Raw genomic sequence first — 14365 nt, forward strand, 5'->3', positions numbered from 1 at the left:
ATAAAAGAGTGTTCTGATTTCATGTCTGATGGGTTTCAAAGAAAAATGATGCCTGTGGGAAACCTAAATGCTGGAACATGGGTTTGGTGTACCAAGTCTTGCCCCTGAAAGACCAACTCTGGAGCCACAGAATAACAATGAAATGTTTTAAGTCAGAGAACACATTAAAATGTTCAAATTAACCTCATAGAAGTCAGTTTAGAATGAAAGTGTTGGAACTGATAAATGTATTATAATAAATGATAGGTTGGACTGATTTCCTTAAGAAATCATATAATGTTTCTCTTATTCTTAAATAAGAGAGGCAATAGAAACATGTGTTGTGTTTATACTGCATCTAGAATCATATCACATAACCTTAACAGTGTTTTCAGAAAAGCAGACTAACCCCAACCACCAAAATGATCCAACTTTTCACTTGTAAAAGCATAGGTAGTAGATGGGGCTATAACCACACTACTTGTGCACCTTTCAAAAATATACTTTTATTACACAATACAAAGCTATACAAGATCAATTCAAAAATGACAACAAATAAGAATACATGTATGCACAATAATCTGAGAACATTCACAAAGTCCAGGTTAATGTCCCTGTCATCAGAGTGCTGGTCTCCATACACTCAGACCGTGTAAGTCATATACATAGGGCCGGTATGGATATGATTTATAAACTGTCGCTAAAAGTGACGCTCTGAGAAAGGCTTCCTCCGTAGCAAACAAAGGGGTTCCGTCTGATTTATGAAAGTAGTCCTTGTCGTGCTCTGTCGTTAATTGCCTCCGTTTTGTTTTATACCTCCGGTTCTGGAACCAGATTTTGACCTGAGTCTCTGTGAGGTGCAGCGCGCTCGCGAGGTGCGCGCGCTCCGGCGCACTCAGGTACCGCTGACGGCTGAACTTCTTCTCGAGCTCCAACACCTGCAGGTGCGTGAAGGCAGCGCGCGAGCGCTTCTTTTTCCCGCCGCTGCCTGTCATCTCCGTCAACGACGCCGCTTTATCCTCAGCGCTCCGACAAACCGTGACGTCAGCTGAATCTGTGAACAGAAGAACATGGTATGAGGTTGAGATGAGAATTTATGATTTTCATTACATATTTTAACTAATCTTTTCTCAGGAAAACTACTCACAAAATGCCGAAACTTGATAGGAATTTGTTTGGAGATCACGCGAGCCCTCAAGCATACTAACTAACTAACTAACTAACTACTGGTTTCACACGAAGGTGGAAACTATATTAATGTAAAATATTTAGGCAAATTTCGTCTCATTCATTTTACACGGAGGTGAAAACAATACTTGTCTGTTTTTTAAGGCAAAGGTAGGTAGGTTGTCTTCAAAAGGACAGTACCTGGTCGTCTGTCAGGGCTGTCGCTTTCTCCTCTGCTGCTCTCAGATTTGCATGAACTGCCACAGGAGTCTTCTCTTTTATCGTCGTTTAAGGATAGAATGTCCTCTATGAAAAACGACGTTAACTGCTTGTTTGAAGCCGCCATCTATGCTGCTAAAATCCCGAAAATGGTACGGATACAGCTCGTACCTCAAGGTGAGTGTTTAGGTCCGGGTAAGTGATTGGCACAAATCTCCTGCTTCACTTTAAATAGCGCGTGAGTGTTGTTGTCTCATCTCCTATTGGAGGAGCGCTTTGTGTTGCGTCATTGGTTCACGCTCACTGATGGCTAAAACAGACACGTCTTCATGGACTTTCATCCTGTCAAAATCCACAATCCCAGAGACAGCTACTGTGTGTCCTGAAGTTTTAGTTTATAGCTAACACAGTGGCATAGACATTTTTATAGAGGAAGTTATACAGAAGACTGACATTATGGATGAGTTTGTGGACATTTTTATGCATGTGTTTTTAAAAAGATGTGATTATGTGATTTGAGATTATTTCTATATGTTTTGTAATCATTTTGTTTGGTATTAGTTTATACTATATATTACTTATAGTACTTCTTATTTTTTGAACATTTGAATTTCAATAGTTTCTTTTAATGTTGCCATCTCATCATTTAAATGACTGTTCTGAGTTCAATACAAGTTAAGCTCAATCGACAACATTTTACCACAAAAATAAATTTTGACATCCTGGCCTCGTGTATAAAAGAAGAAGCCAAAATTGTGGTTACAGCGAGGTGAGTGAGTAAAGACGCTGACTACCACCCCTGGAGTTGCGAGTTCGAATCCAGGGCGTGCTGAGTGACTCCAGCCAGGACCAAATCTAGCCTAAGCAACCAAACTGGCCCAGTTTCTAGGGAGGGTAGAGTCACATGGGTTAACCTCCTTGTGGTCTCTATAATGTGGTTCTCGCTCTCAGTGGGGCACGTGGCGAGTTGCGCGTGGATGCTGTAGAGAATAGCGTGAAGCCTCCACCTGCGCTATGTCTCCACGGTAACATGCTCAACAAGCCACGTGATAAGAAGCACGGACTGACGGTCTCAGACGAAGAGGTAACTGAGATTCGTCCTCCACCACCCGGACTGAGGTGTCACTACGCCACCACGACGACTTAGAGCGCGCTGGGAATCGGGCATTCCAAATTGGGGAGAAAAAGGGAGGGAAAAAAAAATATATATACAAACTGTTTCAAAAGTATAGCCACAAGATGTAACATTATAAGTGTTAACCTGATTTTAGTATGAATAAAATTGCTTACTAGCCTTATATCTGTGAAGTTATGTCTAATATTACAACTACGTTGCCATGATGACGTAACGACAGTAAATCGTGCAAGCACACGATTTGATCACACTAAAATCATGTATATTGTTTACGTCTTGTGGCTATACTTTTGAAACAGTGTATCTTAACGTTTATGGACTGGCCCCATTCACTTCCATTGTAAGTGCCTCACTGTAACTGCGATTTATGCTTCTTCCTTTAATAAGTGAGGGACAAGTCAAAATTATTTATTATGGTAATCAAAATATTGCTACAAATGCTATTGATTGAGCTTAACTTGTAGTGAACCTGGAATATTCCTTTAATTCCATTGATTTTTAAATTCAATTTTTCTTATTGTAAAATATATTTTATATTTGAATTTTTCCTCTCAAACATATTGTAGGATACCCCTGCTAAATAAAAGCCAAAGAAATATATACAACAAATGCCTAGTGCAGTAGTTTGCGCAGAACTTTGTCACATCTTGCACATCCTGCCCCTCATCCTCAGTCATTTGGGAATCTGGTGAGATTTATAGTGTAACAAGATATCTGTATTAGTCTCCTATCATCCCTGAATGTCAAGCTGGGGGTAAGCCCTAAGGTCCAGGGCACTGGGGTATGTGTTCATAAGCAGGAGGAGGTTCCATGGCCAGGCAGGGTCAGGGTGGGTGGCCCCCTCCCCATGGAGTTAATGAGTTCAACATATTTGGTTTCGGCTCCTACTCTTGACCCACACGTTGTTGTATGGCTGTATGTTTGTTGTGCTCCTGTGCTTCTGTGCGACCCCCACAGTGTTGGGCGGTGGTGAGAGAGGGAGAAACCTGGACATAGATGAGATGGAGGTAAGGGGGAGGCAAGCTGATGTAGAGAATGAGACAGGGAAATAGGACGCACTGGCCCCAGGAAGGTATAGGGAGTTTGCTTGGAACAACACAAAGCCTGAGAGTGACAAACGGGACTATTGTCCACCGGCATGACCTCCCACCGTAAGCCCTCAAATACTCATGTCTGTAGATATCTTACTTAACAAGTCAGTCCATGTCTACTATTGGCAGAATGGTTCCACTGCTCTTACGTTTTTATAAAAAAATTGTGTAAATTGTACACAATGTGTTTTCATAAGCACTTAAAAACATAAATTGTATACATACACTCACTGGGCACTTTGTTAGAAACACCTGTACACCTGCGATAATCTAATCAGTCAATCTTGTAGCAGCAGTGCAATGCATAAAATCATGCAGATACAGGACAGGAGCTTCAGTTAATGTTCACATCAGCCATCAGAATGGGGAAACAAATTTGATCTCAGTGATTTGGAGCGTGGCATGATTGTTGATGCCAGATGGGCTGGTTTGAGTATTTCTGTAACTGCTGATCTCCTGGGATTTTCACAAACAACAGTCTCTAGAGTTTACTCAGAATGGTGCCAAAAACAAAAAACATCCAGTGAGCAGCAGTTCTGTGGAAAGAAATGCCTTGTTGATGAGAGAGGTCAACAGAGAATGGCCAGACTGGTTCGAGCTGACAGAAAGGCTACGGTAACTCTGATAACCACTCTGTACAATTGTAGTGAGCAGAATAGCATCTCAGACTGCACAACACATAAAAGGCGGATGGGCTCCAACAGTAGAAGACCACAGTGTTCCTAATAAAGTGCTCAGTGAGTTTTTATTTTATGATACAGAATGGTAATGTAATATTTAATGCACCATCATGACCAAACCTATTGGCATTTAAAAAAAATTATAGTTAATATATTTGAGCCTATATGTACATATACAAATTCAGTATTATTTGGGAATGGGTATTTTTGTAGTATATTAAACAATTTATGTACAAGTATGCAACTTTTTATATCAGTGAAAACTATATATGAACATATTTCACAGAAATATTTGCAGCTATGACTGTAAGACATAAAAGGTTTTTGTAGTGTACATGAATGATGACATGATATTGTTTGCAATATAAAACTGTATTTGTTGTGACGTAGAATTACTGATTATAAATATATAACTGCATTTCTTTATAGATTTGTTTAGATGAAACATTGAGATGGTTTGCTTTTGTGTTCGTGTTCGAAAGTTTATCAGCTGATCTTGCAATACACAAAGAGAGGAAAGCTTAGGGATTTTTTTTATTTTTTTATGTTTACCCCATTTTAGCTGTTATCATGTAAACTTTGTATTTTAGATGCTTTTCGTGATAGACAGCAAGATTATTCAAGGTGAGCACTGTCTCCTCTCTTTCTCACACACACACACACACAAGCACACACACGCGCGCATACACACGCGCACATTGAGTAGACCACCTGCATTGCTCATCTTTATCCTCTAGGTCTTTGATCAAGTATTTTTCCTGTTTTGTGTATCTTTCGATGCCTATCTTAATTGCACAAACACATATACAGTTCCTTCTTTACACTGTGAAATTCAGTGGCTGAGTCATGCTTTGGCCATGCAAAACAACAGTAATAAGATGAGCATTTCTTGTGGCTTGTGTAATGCATCTCTTGGTTTCTCCCCTGACCCCTTGTCCCTACACAATCACATTGTGGAAGAGATGCGTAGCACTGTTTGCTTGTTTTGGGCCAGATGTGGGCTTGTTAGAATCTGACCCTGTCAACAGGAAGGCATATGTCATACTTGCTATGTTATCTGGACATCTTGCTGTCCTTTGTTGGGTGGTATCAGAGTTTTAGGCTACATTTTTGTAGTATTGTATTGATATATTAGATCATATTTAATGGAGTGAAAGTTCTCACAAGGTAAGTCAAAGAGAGTGATTACATCATGGTCTTTCATGACCACTAGTTTTAAGCACACCCTTATTTTTATTTTGGATGATTCACATAATGTATATACAGTATATATGTTTGTTTACATTTGTTGTTGTTGTTGTTGTTTCATGAATTGTTTTGTGCCTTATAATTATTTTTCTTTTTAAATTTTGCTGATAGGCCTATAATAGACTTTTTAATGCAGATGTAGATTTAAAGAGAGGCATAGATTGTACCTATTCTATTATTATGTGGTAGGTATGGTTATAATGATTAACAACCATATTTTATCATTTTACACTGCTGTTATTTATACAATATTACAACATATTTGTAGTGATTATGCAATTTATTTTAATTTAACCATCAATGTTGTTTAGTGGAATAGATTTTAGGAAGCTTAAGTGATGATCTCATCTACTCGTTAAACTCCTTGTGTTAAGTAATAGTTCACCCAAAAATGAAAATTCTCTCATCATTTACTCACCCTCATGCTATCCCAGATGTGGATGACTTTCTTTCTTCTGCTGAACACAAATAAGATTTTTATAAAAATATTTCAGCTAAAAGGCAGCATAAAAGTAATCCATAAGACTCAGTGGTAAAATCTATATTATTAGAAGCGATATGATAGGTGTGGATGAGACCTTTTAAGTCCTTTTTTTACTGTAAAACTTTCACTTTTGATTCACATTCATCATGCATATCGCCTCCTACTGAGCAGGGAGGAGAATTTATATTAAAAAGGGACATAAATATTTATCTGTTTCTCATCCACACCTATCATATCACTTCTGAAGATATGGATTTAACCACTGGAGTCTTATGGATTAATTTATACTGTCTTTATGTGCTTTTGGATCTTCAAAATTTTGTTACCGATTCACTTGCATTGTATGGACCTACAGAGATGAAATATTATTCTAAAAATCATTGTTTGTGTTCAGCAGAAGAAATAAAGTCATACACTCTGGGATGGCATGAGGGTGAGTAAATGAGAGAATTTTCATTTTTGGGTGAACTATCCCTTTAAAGCTTCAGCATGAGTACTGAACTTATTATAATTGTGTACATACTGTAACTTGCAGCATTGCCATGTTATTTATTTTTTTTATAATTTTTCAATTTTGTTATTTTTGGACCATTGAGTGTCAAGGAGGATTATAGAAATAGTTTTTGGATAAGGTGAGGCAGACATTAGAGAGTGGTGCCCTCTTGTGGACTCCTCTTTCCTCTTCATTCTACACTCAAAACAGCACTCATTTCAGTAGCTACTGCAAATACATTGAAGTTTTACTATTATCCACACAGAGTATTGAAATATATTTCCTTAAGCAATGCTTTTCATTTTGATTTTAAAATAATTGAGATTACAATTGAGGATATCTTTTTCTGGAGTACTATTTGGTAAATGGTCTGCACTTATATAGCACCTTTTAACCTTAGCGGTTCTACAAAGTGCTTTATACTGTGTCTCACTCACCCATTCACACACACACACACTCACACACAAGGTGCTAGCAACTTGAGGTTCAGTGTCTTGCCCAAGGACACTTTGGCATGTGGAGTCATGTGGGCCAGGAATTGAACCACTAACCCTGTGATTAGTAGACAACTCGCTCTACCACCTGAGCCACAGTTGCCCAAAGCATGGCTATGTTTTATGAGTAGCCTAGTAGCCTAGTGCCAAGTAGAGATTTCAGTGATATTATTCCCATTAATATATTCACATCCTTAATCCTCATCTTAAGTGATATAGGTATTGATTGTTTCACTAGAGTGCCCTTTAATCTTTGTTTTGAAAGTGTATCATGGTAACTGCAGGAGACAAACATAAAAAATGACCTCATCTGTAGTTGAAATAAACATGTCTTCACTGATACTTGCCAATGGGTTAGATTACAGTTTTGACTGGGGTCTAGTTTGTGTTGGCAACAATAAAGCAAAATGTTTGCACTTGCAGGACTTAAGGTCTAGTGTAGATCAGTGAACATAATTTTAAATGAACAAGCAACATCAGCTCTTTTGCCTTATTTTTGTTTAACAATTTGTAATATATGGCAGCCAAAAGTTTGGAATAATGTACAGATTTGGCTGCTTCAGAAGGAAATTGGTACTTTAATTTGCCAAAGTGGCATTCAGCTGATCACAAAGTAAAGTCAGGACATTACTGATGTAAAAAACGGTACCATAACTATTTGAAAAAAGTCATTTTTTTTTTTATAAAATCTAGACAGGCCCCAGTTCCAGCAGCCATCACTCCAACACCTTATCCTTGAGTAATCATGTTAATTGCTAATTTGGTACTAGAAAATCACTCGCCATTATATCAAACACAGTTGAAAGCTATTTGGTTCATTTAATGAAGCTTAACATTGTCTTTGTGTTTGTTTTTGAGTTACTACAGTATGCAATAGACTGGCATGTCTTAAGGTCAATATTAGGTCAAAAATGGCAAAAAAGAAACAGCTTTTTCTAGAAACTCTTCAGTCAATCGTTGTTTTGAGGAATGAAGGCTATACAATGCTTGAAATTGCCAAAAAACTGAAGATTTCATACAAATGTGTACACTACAGTCTTCAAAGACAAAGGACAACTGGTTCTAACATGGACAGAAAGAGATGTGGAAGGCCAGATGTACAACTAACAAGAGGATAAGTACATCAGAGTCTCTAGTTTGAGAAATAGACGCCTCACATGTCCTCAGCTGACAGCTTCATTGAATTCTACCCGCTCAACACCAGTTTCATGTGCAACAGTAAAGAGAAGACTCAGGGGTGCAGGCCTTATGGGAAGAATTGCAAAGAAAAAGCCACTTTTGAAACAGAAAAACAAAAAGAAAATGTTAGAGTGGGCAAAGAAACACAGACATTGGACAACAGATAGTTGGAAAAGAGTGTTATGGATCTTAACCCCATTGAGCTTTTGTGGGATCAGCAAGACTGTAAGGTGTGTGAGAAGTGCCTGACAAGACAGCCACATCTATGGCAAGTGCTACAGGAAGCGTGGGGTGAAATCTCACTGGAGTATCCGGACAAACTGACAGATAGAATGTCAAGGATCTGCAAAGCTGTCATTTGATTTTTTGATGAGAACTCTTTGAAGTAGTTTAAGAAGTTCTGAACATTTTTCAAATTGTAACTAATTTATGTTATTAATGTCCTGACTATACATTGTGATCAGTTGAATGCCACTTTGGTGAATAAAAGTACCAATTTCTTTCCATAAGAGCAAAATCTGAACATTATTCTAAACTTTTGGCTGCCAGTGTGTGTGTATGAAGTTTTCACTCCCATCACATGAGAATACCTTGATGTGCAATTCTGTTACTTTGTCTTTCAAACAGCAGAGGGAGCTACACGGCAGCATTTAAAATAACAACAGACAACAATGTAAGTGTGTGTGTGTGTGTGTGTGTGTGTGTGTGACTCACTAAAAATGTTTTTAGCGAGTCCCTCAACACATGTATCGTAGCAACATTAGATATATCTTGTGGAGCATTACTTGTCTGATGTTTTTGCAAGTGACATGACTGGTTGGGGCAGAAAAGCTGGCAATCGAGACACAGATAAAGCACAAAGACTGACAGCAGTGTGAAAGCTTGAGTGACAGAACGTCCTCATTCCTTCTGGGGTTATCCCTGAACAAACAACCAGCACTCAACCAGTGCTTAGCTTCAGGCAAGTGCCTGTTCTACAGTTGTGTTTGCCAGTGTAGATTGACATTAAACAAAACATATATTGATATGTTAATGTTATGATAAATGTATAGAATGTTGGGTCATTAGACTATCTGAATTTAAGAAATGTTTTGAATTCTTCACACATTACCCAAGAGAGATCCTCTGGGCTATAGCCCTGCCAGTCCTTGGGTAAATGCATCCTAATGCAAGACCTGGAATAGGTAAGCCAGACTGCCCTCAATGTCCAGAGATGGAAGTGGTGTTATTGGTTTAATAAAGTATGAAAGCAACCTGTCTGTGTGGCAGTCAGCATCACTCAGGGAGAAGGTATTGACTTGGACCCAGATGTAAGATACCCCTTAAGTTAAGAAAACCCTAATGTATTGTCACTATGAGTTCTCTTAACTTAAGGTGTTACTTGAACATGAATGTTGGTCTCATTGGCAACAAAGTCTTTCTAGCAAGCCATATTTGGAACGTTCCCAGGAAACAATTTCCAGTCATGACAATGCAGCTCCAATCTACTTGAATGGGGAAAAACCAAAATCTCCAAAACGGTTGGTCAAGATTATGATCAAATGACATATTTAAAATCAGCAGGAAAATCTGACAACATTGGAATCATAAAATGCTCTCCTTCACCTCAGATTACACTAAAAAACACAATTTTCCAGGCTTGTATAGCTAATACGCATGCATGTTCTTGAGTTGATTGACAGGCGATGTCTGTATCTAAAAGGTGACTGGCTCTTTTTACCTGTAAGGCTGGACTCCCTTTCTACATCCATTGACCGTTCCAATTTGTCCCATTCATTTTAATAGAAGTGGCCCGTCTCTGCTAAATAGTCTCTGTCGACAATCAGAGCGGATGAGGTGGAGACACCTGTTCCTCATTAGAGGAAATCAAGGTAGAAAACTAAAGGAGGTCCTGCCAGAATGGAGAACACTTCTCTCTTGCAAAGGATTAATGACTTTTCACTTTCTCTTAGGAAGTGTTTGAGGTTGTGTACCATCTGCACATCTTGCCCTGTGCTTATCCACCAAAACATCCTCACTGACCCACTGGACAACATCCATCTCCTTTCACCCATCTCCCATCTAAACTCTAGACTCCTTCAGTTCCCTACACCTTTGCGCACAATAAAAGCCCAGCTGGGACTATTTTCACAGGAAATAGAAGGTGGTTGGCGAATCTGTATTCTGGAGATGACTGCAAATGGTACGATGCAGGTTTGAGATATTTTAAGACATTTAAAATATCCTATATACCTGATTATGAGTGTTCTGGATTGCAGTTTATGCCAGCTGCCATTTACCAACTTGAAACAACTAATAATAAAAATAACGGTAGGGAATGGAACACCTATTGACTGTTGTTGCTAATGATTTTGGCAAGACCACTTCAAAATGGAAGAGGGGGGATCAACTGAAAAATTGCTTGTGACGTTTTTCTACGATTTCCTGTCAAGGAATTGCTGAAACGTTTCTATCAGACCACATAAGCAGCCTCCCAATTTGGATAACACTCTTGCGTCCATTAGTCAACTATCTGGCTCCTTTATTTTGAAGGGCAGAGAGCTAATAGAATCTGAAAAATGATTTTCAAAATATTCCTTAACGCATGATAATGCTAGCCAATTTGATAAATTAAAGGCAAACTGTGCATTGGTGTAGTATTGGCGTACTGTGAAGGGAGTGATTTTGTCCACCCCAAACATGCATCTTTCCTTGTTATATACACTACCGGTCAAAAGTTTTGAAACTTTTTCGAATCTCACATTTTAGAATAATAATAAAGTCATCAAAACTATGGAATAACATAAATGGAACTATGGGAATTATGTTGTGACTAAACAGAATCCAAAATAAATAAAAACTGTTATATTTTAGCATATTCAAAGTAGTCACCCTTTGCCTAGAATTTGCAGACATGTACTCTTGACATTTTCTCAACCAACTTCTTGAGGTATCACCCTGGGATACTTTTTAAACAGTATTGAAGGAGTTCCCATCTATGTTGGACACTTATTGGCTGCTTTTCTTTATTATTTGGTCCAAGTCATCAATTAAAAAAAAAATAAATAAATAAAAAAATGTAAATAAAATGTTTTATAATGAAATTAATATGTTGGCACAATTATATTTTTGTCTACAAAACTAATTTCAAACATTTAAGCATACGCCTTCAGATCAAAAGATTTTTAAGATCATGAGAAACATTTCAGACAAGTGACCCCAAACTTTTGAACGGTAGTGTGTATATATATATATATATATATATTTATCAATGCTGAAAATAATTTTGTATGAGTTACCTTGCAATTTCGTGACTGAGTCTGTCATAATATTTTAAATGTGGACCGATGTGTGGCGTAAGCATTGTTGGGGAGAATTAGAGTCTTTCTAGCGATGTCTAGTCTTCATGCAGACAAAATGTCCAAAACATATCCTCCGATGTAATGAAAGCTCAGCCATTGCCCTCATGGTCCCCTTTCTCTTAGTCATGCTGATGATATTCTGCAGTGCTGTGGAAAATCTTTCCATGGTTAGTTTGTTTAAATGCCACCACTGTCCCTGTCCTGTTTTTTTCTTTTTCTTTTTTTTTTTAATTTGTGAATTCATTTTTTCTTCTGCAAGTCATGAAAATGTCCACCAAAGTGTCATTTCCAGAACATCTCAAATTCTGCATTGAGGTGGTAATCAAGATGCTAGAAATTAAATTTTTGAAGTTTTTAAATAAAATGGAAGACTCTTTTGCTTTAAGGTTAATTTCATAGGTCAAATCAGGGTGTGATTTTTCACATTATATTTACCTTGATTTTTCGTTGTTTTCTTCAGACATCAGTTGTATCATTTCATCTCAAGCATGCTCTTCACTGACACTTGTGGACTTTAACGAGTACACTAACTCAAACTTTTTATTAGAGGCAAAATTGTTTGGCGTAATGGAAGTGACACCACAAATGTAGGAGCGATGTAATTTATGAAAAATGTATAGAAATAATTTTCACACTAAATCTATTGAAATGGTTTGTTTTTAATCATGAAATTTGTATTTTAATAACGGATTTTCATAGTTTAATAGTGAAAGACTGTGACAAGGCTAAAACATTCAAATCTATACATAAAAGGCATTTGAAAAGTACCAAAGAAATAAAGGCCTGATAAAAAGTTTCCAATTCAGTTTTAGTGTGATCTTTCTATAACAAAAAGAGTTTAAATCTGTTCGTTTAAATAAAACAAAAAAGTTGAAGAAACACTCAATGACATTCTCATTTATTAGGTCGAGTGTACTGGTTCCATATTTTTCATTAGAACTGCTTTCCCTTTATTCAGTGTTGGGGTTTTACCTTTTCATAAATAATTAGATGGAAAGAAGTCAGCTTAACCTTTTGCCCCATGGCCAGTTCCCACTTCCTTAAGAACAGTGGAACATTTTGGCAGGGGATTAAGTTTTCTTGTATCTTTTAGAATGATGAGAGAAGTGAAGATCCGGGCCTCCTCCTGTCTTACCCCTGTCTGTCACTGGCAGACTGAGTTGGTCTCTGATCAGATCTCTTCCTGATCAGAGCTTTTTCTTTGTGCCACACAGTGGACAGTACTTCTGACACGCTCACACTCACACACACCCTTAGAAATGCACACATGCAGTATATGTATACATTCCTCATGCATTTGCATGTATCTGCATGCTTGTGCACACATTCTCAAATGTTCAGCACAAAGCAAGTAAGGATAACCAATTGCAAACTGACTTGAGCACACTCACTCGAGAACACTCACTCAAGTACATTCATATACACACTGAGACTCTGACCAGTGTGTGTGTGTGTGTGTGTGTGTGTGTGTGTTTGTGTGCACACTCTCTCTCTCACATACTTATCTGATCTCTTGAAGTGGCCAAGTCTCCACTCTGTCTGCCTGCTGCTAAATACTGCTCTTAGCTACTTGTATCAATCTGCTAAATACTGCTCCAAGCTCTTTCTTTATCTGAACTCAGTGCTGATGAGACTCTAGAGAGTGTTTTCTGTCTCTGCCTTGGTTACACACCATAGTCTTAAACAGGAAATAAATTGTCCATGAAGATAGCACTGAAAGAGAAACTTCTATAGGCCTAGATGTTAATTACTTAAGATTCGATTCATTAGAGCGCTCTACTAAAGGGTTCAAAAGTTAACAATCATTGTTACCCCATAAACGTGAATTTTTACAGACTCCCTCACATTTATTAAAGCATAATTACTCCTGTTTGGATTTAGTTGTTATAGGATTAAATCGTGTCTTGTTTAATGTGATATAACAGAGCTCTTGAGATGCACCTTCAAAACATTTTTTAAATGAACTGCATATCATGCGTTTCCTAACTGCGATGCCACGAAATTGCCAATTTTGTAAGCATTCTCCCATAGGGCTAGTTTATCAGATCCCATCATGGCTTGCACGCTGTCAGATTTGATTTGAATCGTTTTCTTGACAGATCGAGAGACAAGGGTGAAAGAGTGCCGGCTTGTCTGCGGTTCTGTTTACTCTCAGCCCTCCATCCAGGATAGAGACTCTCTGACTTATCAGGCCGCTTCTATTGTGTTATCTATTTGGCTAATGTGAATGTAATGACAAGCCCATTGGAAAGCGTTACGATTGGGAGATAATTCAATTTTAGTTTATTACAGCGCATTGATTTCAACAGCAGACTTGCTTATTAGTGTGTCTCATTAGTGTCAGTTTGTTAAATCACTTCTGACTAACATCAGTTCACAAGGTAAAATGGTAAAATGTAACAATTTTTACGAGCACAAAAAAATGAAGAGCCACAGTATATCGCGCGTGAATATTGCAGAACTTAAAACAGAACCGTCGTTCATCTCTGAATTTGTTAATTGCGGTGAAACTTTTTTTTTTTTTTTTTTTTTTTTTTTTTTGTCATTTTTACAGTGCATGCTCCGGTTACCGAGTCGTTTGCGAATTTAACGAATTCAGCAACCTGGCGTTCTATTATATTTGAGTTCTTGCTTCATAATTGTTCTAAAGTATCAAATTATACGAATCTGTCAACATAATTTGCACTAAAGCTTTAATATATTGGGCCTTGTGTTTCAGAAATCTGCGTGTGTGTGATGTATGGAAAAACAAAATCAACTCATTTCAACTTGAACCCAAGTTTAATTGCTGCCTTTTAAAATTAAGTAGAATCAAATCCGAGTAGAAATTAAGGAAATTCTGATGGACCAAATGG

At 37.7% G+C, this 14365-nt stretch overlaps 1 protein-coding gene across 1 annotated transcript; it reads right to left on the reverse strand.

Moving 5' to 3' along the window:
- Positions 1-469: 469 nt before the first annotated feature.
- On the reverse strand, positions 470-1553 carry nkx3-1 (NK3 homeobox 1). The gene is made up of 2 exons (XM_051654276.1): positions 1348-1553; positions 470-1033 (listed from the first exon to the last, which is right to left on the reverse strand). Exons 1-2 carry the CDS (start codon positions 1490-1492, stop codon positions 600-602), a joined length of 579 nt encoding a protein of 192 aa, XP_051510236.1. The 5' UTR covers positions 1493-1553; the 3' UTR covers positions 470-599.
- Between the last annotated feature and the right edge of the window lie 12812 nt (positions 1554-14365).

The sequence above is a fragment of the Myxocyprinus asiaticus genome, chromosome 24 (assembly GCF_019703515.2).
Source record: "Myxocyprinus asiaticus isolate MX2 ecotype Aquarium Trade chromosome 24, UBuf_Myxa_2, whole genome shotgun sequence".
NCBI classification, from domain to species: Eukaryota; Metazoa; Chordata; class Actinopteri; order Cypriniformes; family Catostomidae; genus Myxocyprinus; species Myxocyprinus asiaticus.

Coding starts and splice junctions, on each gene's coding strand:
- nkx3-1 (XM_051654276.1), bottom strand. CDS start 1,492: ATGGCGGCTTCAAACAAGCAGTTAACGTCGTTTTTCATAGAGGACATT. Junction 1,034..1,347: donor CAGCCCTGACAGACGACCAG/GTACTGTCCTTT, acceptor TTCTGTTCACAG/ATTCAGCTGACGTCACGGTT.